Source organism: Orbicella faveolata, unplaced genomic scaffold, assembly GCF_042242905.1.
Source record: "Orbicella faveolata isolate gen_17 unplaced genomic scaffold, um_ofav_v1 contig_2, whole genome shotgun sequence".
Classification (NCBI taxonomy): Eukaryota; Metazoa; Cnidaria; class Anthozoa; order Scleractinia; family Merulinidae; genus Orbicella; species Orbicella faveolata.
In genome coordinates this window covers 854,318-859,262 of record NW_028301547.1, presented here as the reverse complement: position 1 = coordinate 859,262, position 4,945 = coordinate 854,318, and the positions used below count along the sequence as shown (strand labels likewise).

General features: G+C 41.8%; 1 protein-coding gene across 1 annotated transcript; it reads right to left on the bottom strand.

Moving 5' to 3' along the window:
* Positions 1–676: 676 nt before the first annotated feature.
* Positions 677–4,650, bottom strand: LOC110062614 (telomere length regulation protein TEL2 homolog). Its single transcript, XM_089289048.1, has one exon. It carries the CDS (start codon positions 4,516–4,518, stop codon positions 1,954–1,956), a length of 2,565 nt encoding a protein of 854 aa, XP_089145174.1. The 5' UTR covers positions 4,519–4,650; the 3' UTR covers positions 677–1,953.
* Between the last annotated feature and the right edge of the window lie 295 nt (positions 4,651–4,945).

Below are 4,945 nucleotides of genomic sequence, written 5' to 3'. Positions count from 1 at the left end.
CACGCATGCGCCACAGCCTCGACTTCAGAAGGTGTGGCAATGTGCTCGAGGGGTTCAATAGCCAGACGCTCATTAGACGTGAAAACGGGAATTATCATGCTAATTTTTGAGATAAAAGAAGTTTCCAGCGACAAAAAATAATAATAATAACGTGGTCTGTGATTCTGTGCAAAGTTGAACCTTTGTAAAATCCTCTGGATTTACCCTGTAAAGTTGTCTATGGGTGACCATAATGAGTCCTGTTCAATTCACTCCGTCCTTTTCATGTTCTTAAGATTTGCAACAACAACAAAATAAATTTACAACTGTTGCCAAATATCCCGAGGGTATCCCCCAAACTTCCATTTTGACAAGTCTGGGAGAATAATGTAAATAATGAGAAAATTTGGGCTCTTTCATATATTTTCTATGATAAAAAAAATTAAAGTTGACTCACTTGGAGAAAGAAATCATTCAAAGGCAAAATGTCTCTTTGAGGCAGTTCTTTTCATTCCCTTTGCTTAGTGATCTACATTTAGCCCCGCAACCCCTAATGATCCTGTTGACCATAGTGTAGTTTCTATTCTGTCGAGAACTTATATAATTTCCTCTAATAAATACCATGAAAGAGCCATCTGTAAATACTAAGGGAAAATTTTGATAGTGACTTTGGAATTACACTATTTTACCCCAGAACTGATCAATATGAGTCCATTTATTTCATGTTATATTATTAATCGCGCATGTCATGAGAGTGAGCATAATAAATGATCACCTCTTGATCTGGGAGAAAATGTAACACCAGCCCCCCTCCCTCTTCTCGCTCACCCCCTCCCCACTTCTCCCCATTATAGCTCACCCCAAGCACACTCGTGTGCTCAGTCGCTTGTTCAGTCTCCCCTACCTCGAAAAGGAATGGAAATGTCTGGTACACAGGGTAATTCTCTAATCATTATGTGCTACTGCAGCGAAAGTTGTTAAGCAATTGCCAACACTGGTGGCCATGTGCTAAGAAAAACAATGTGGACTAGCAGAAATATTATCACATCCACCTTGATTAACTTTCAAACAGCCAAAAAAGTCATTTACTTAAGTAATCAAACCTGGAACAACTTTACTGGAGCAGTGCCAAACTATTGCAAACTCTGTAGATCTCTTGCAGTACATAAATTAGCTAAGAAACACATGGATTTTGTCTGTTCCTTTACTTTTTGCAATTGCACAACAATTGACCTTTTCTTCAACACATCAGCGGAAAAAAACCTTTTAAACAGAATAACCCAACGCTAGCCTAGCCTGTATGGCAGGCAGTATTTTGTGTGCAACTGCAAAGACACCACGAGAATAGAGGACAGTGAAGTTGAGGTCCAATCATGATAATTTCCTCACAGCTTTGCTGCCCGCTTTTGCAGTGTCCCAATCAAAACATGCCACCTATGCAAGCTTCAATGTAATAATTAGCCACTAACAGCCAACATTGCAACATTCACAGGTCAATAATCAACTTATAGATGTTTTGTCCTCTAAAATAAGAACTTAACAGCAATCAAGCACAAATGCCCAGTCACATTTGTAGGTGACCAGATGCAAATTAGAACAGTTTCTAAAAAGCAGTGTTTCACAGGGGCATAGCTAGGGGGTCCTGGGGTGCCCATGATACCCCCTTTGTAAGCCTTTTCTATGCAAACAACCTACAATAGGTGGAGAGAATGACATGAAAATCTGGTGAGTACCCTCACTTTGACCCAGTGTGACCTCACCCCCTTTTTTTTAAAATCCTGGCTGCGCCCCTGTTTCAAGAATATGTATTGTAAATATTTGTAAAAGCTAGCTTTTCTATCATGTCATTATTATTGCTGTATTGCCAATGCCACATATGCTGGTAACTCAATGCTTGTCAACTTAAAATTTCATGTCAACTGTGCATGAAAGTAGCACCAGTAGCTTTAAGTAGATCACAACAATATTCTGTGATCAACCATGCAGGGTAACTTCATTCTTAAAGATTTCTTCTAACAAAACTAGAGTCTGTAAAGCCGCCTTGACACTGTCAACATCAGTATCACTCTCCACAGTTGTCTTCAACCAGTTATGGAGCTCAAAGAGTTCCCCTGGAGCATCACTCATCAGTGTCGACGATGGAACAGAAACAGCAACCATGGCCTGTGCAAAGATGAGTGCTTGACGTACAAATGGTTCTTTGTGATACTTCAGGGCCCAAGTAAACTCCAACAAGGCCACTCCCATGTTCCTTGCTACAGGTGTTTCGCGAGCAGAGTACATGATTATACCGAGAGTGTAAACAAGCCTGCCAAGGACAAGCGTGTCATCTCCCAGTAGGTCTAATGTGTTCACTTTCACATCAAAGTTCTTCATTAGAGGGAAAAAGAAAAATCCAGCCACACCAGCAAACTTATTTACAACACCTTTGGGCTGTGGACAGGATGGCCCTTTGCTAATCCTCTTTGTTTTTCCTTCAATTCTCTCTTGAACAATCTTTTGCCACTCTGGAACAGCTTGTAGAGATTTAAGTGAGTCTGCTTGTGGGAGTGGAAATTTTCTTGGCACTGCTCTTGTTTTGGAAATTTCTGTTGGGGCTGAGAGTTGCCGTGCAGCATCAGCGAGAACATTCAGCATGTCCATCCGCTGTTGCAAATTGTAGTTAGGAGCAAAACATTCTTCTGTCAAATAGCAAGCAATCTGCTGAGGACACCTGATGGTCACAGACACCATTGCATTGTGACGAATTTCATAAAACTTATCAGTGGAATAGCGATCTTCAAGGTGAAGCAACACTTTCACTAGTTCTACACAAACATCTTCGAGGTCGTCCAGCTCAGCACAAACAAGTTGCTCCACAGATCTTAAAGAAGCCTCAGTCTTAGATGGATCTTCTGATGCTATGAGACCCTCAATACAATCACGTAGGAACTTAGGCAAGTTGGACTTGCTACTTGTATCACCATCTTCGTCAAGATCATATGGCAGCAAGTCATCATCGTCATCATCATCATCATCATCATCATCATCATGATGATGTTTGTTTTTGCCAGGAATACTATTTGGCTGCGGATCTGTTATTCTGTCACTGTGAAGCTTCTTGCTTTCCTTTTCTGCTTTTCCTGAATTCAACTGTTCCTTTGAACCTTTGGCCATTGACTTCAACAATTTAGTTTCCTCATCTTCAGCATATTCGAAAACCAGTTTCTCACCATTAGGTTCAAGGGACGATGTAACACACTCTGCAACCACCATCCCAAGACGCCGCACCTTGTCCAAAGGACTGTCCAAATGACTCTGAACGCCAACTAACAGCTTGGTAAGTATCACGTGTTTCTCGGATTGCTTCTCCTCCATCTTCAAGTGCCCAAAGGATAGAACAACAGCACAAGTGACATAAAAATGCTGATCATATGTTGTGTGTTTAATGGCACTTCTATCACCCCACACATCAAGCAGTGTACGTAAAACTTCCATTAATAAATGCCGCCGCTTGCATCCAGATAAATATGCAATGATGTTGTACAGAACATTTGTGTTTGAATAGCTTCTTATCAGTAGAAACTTACTGGTCAGCAAGTATTTGAGTTTGGTGTTTGACAGAATTGAATCACCAAATAGCTTAGCAATTAAGCTGGGATTGTTAGCTGCCTTGAGCAGACCTTCTGTAACATGTTCCATGGTGCCATCTGGAACCCCAGTGATCAATCGTGCACATATTCTGTTCCAAAGTGGACTTGTCGCTAGCCACCTCTCTAAAGCTGGCAACAAAATAGCAAAAGTTTTTTCGGCTTGCCCAGCCATGCAAATCCGTCCAATAAGCTCACCAAGGAACTTAAAAGAACAATCATACGACATTGTAAGATTGTCATGCAATTTCTCTAGTGCTTTCAGAATGTGATCAGCAACCATTTTGAAATAGGGCTCTGGGTAAAACTGTGAACTGCACTTCAGTCTCATCTTGTTCGCCACTCTCTGCGGGAGGGAAACTATTAAAGTTATAAGCTGTCCCCAAAGCTTGCTTTCCAATTCTGACTGACTGAACTTTTGAGGCCCACTTGTCAAAGGCCTGGATATCCGACATTGTTGTACGAACACATCAACTAGCCTTCCTTCCGCACAGAACTTCTCGAGCAAAGAGACTACCACCCTGGTGTTTTTTAAATTCGCTGTCTGCTTGGAAAGCGCGTCCCCTAAAACAAGAAGACTGTCGTGTGAAGGACCACGCAGGAAAAACACGTCAAAAAGATCTTTTCTTTGTTCTTCATTGAAGCTGTCGTAAAACCCGATCACTGGCGAAGAGAGAATAAATTCAGCGAACCTTAAAAAGTGATTGTTTACAAATTCAGCTTTCAAGGACGGACGCTTATCTAGAGGAACTTTCCCGGGCTGCAGAGAGCCTCGCAGAAAAAGTTCAGCGATGTCATTCAAAGGTTCGATAACTTCAGTTGAGCTGGATGCATTTGCTAGGCTGTTTTGACGTTCACGAACAAATCTTCGAACCTCTCCTGGCAAATCTCGATCCAAATTCGTCTCCATTGTATCGAAATAAATTATTTTTTGCGCTACTTGCTTTCCACGTGTTCGTCCACCATTTTGGATTTTACCGATTGCCGTACGCCAAGGCTGCCGGAAAGGGTGCAGAACTCAAGTGTGATTGGCCAATTACGATCTCGTTGCCAGTCCAACTTCCTCAACCAATACTTCCTCTCTCTCTCCCATGCACCCTGCCCTGTCAAAAAACCTTCTTATTCTTATAATTTTTACTGAATTTATCCCTTATTCCTAGACGGTACACTTAACAGGGTACAGTTGCTAGCCTGCAGCGCAGACTTTTTCCATGTGATTACAAGTTGCAATCAAGAAGATTCGCCACAATTTTGGCTTAGGGAAAGTGGACGAGGAAGAGAAGGAGTGAATTTTTCCTTCCTCTTTCCCTCCCCCATTAGGGCCTGTTTACAAGGAG

What these genes read in the sequence shown, in the direction of transcription:
- LOC110062614 (XM_089289048.1), bottom strand. Translation starts at nt 4,518, where the DNA reads ATGGAGACGAATTTGGATCGAGATTTGCCAGGAGAGGTTCGAAGATTT.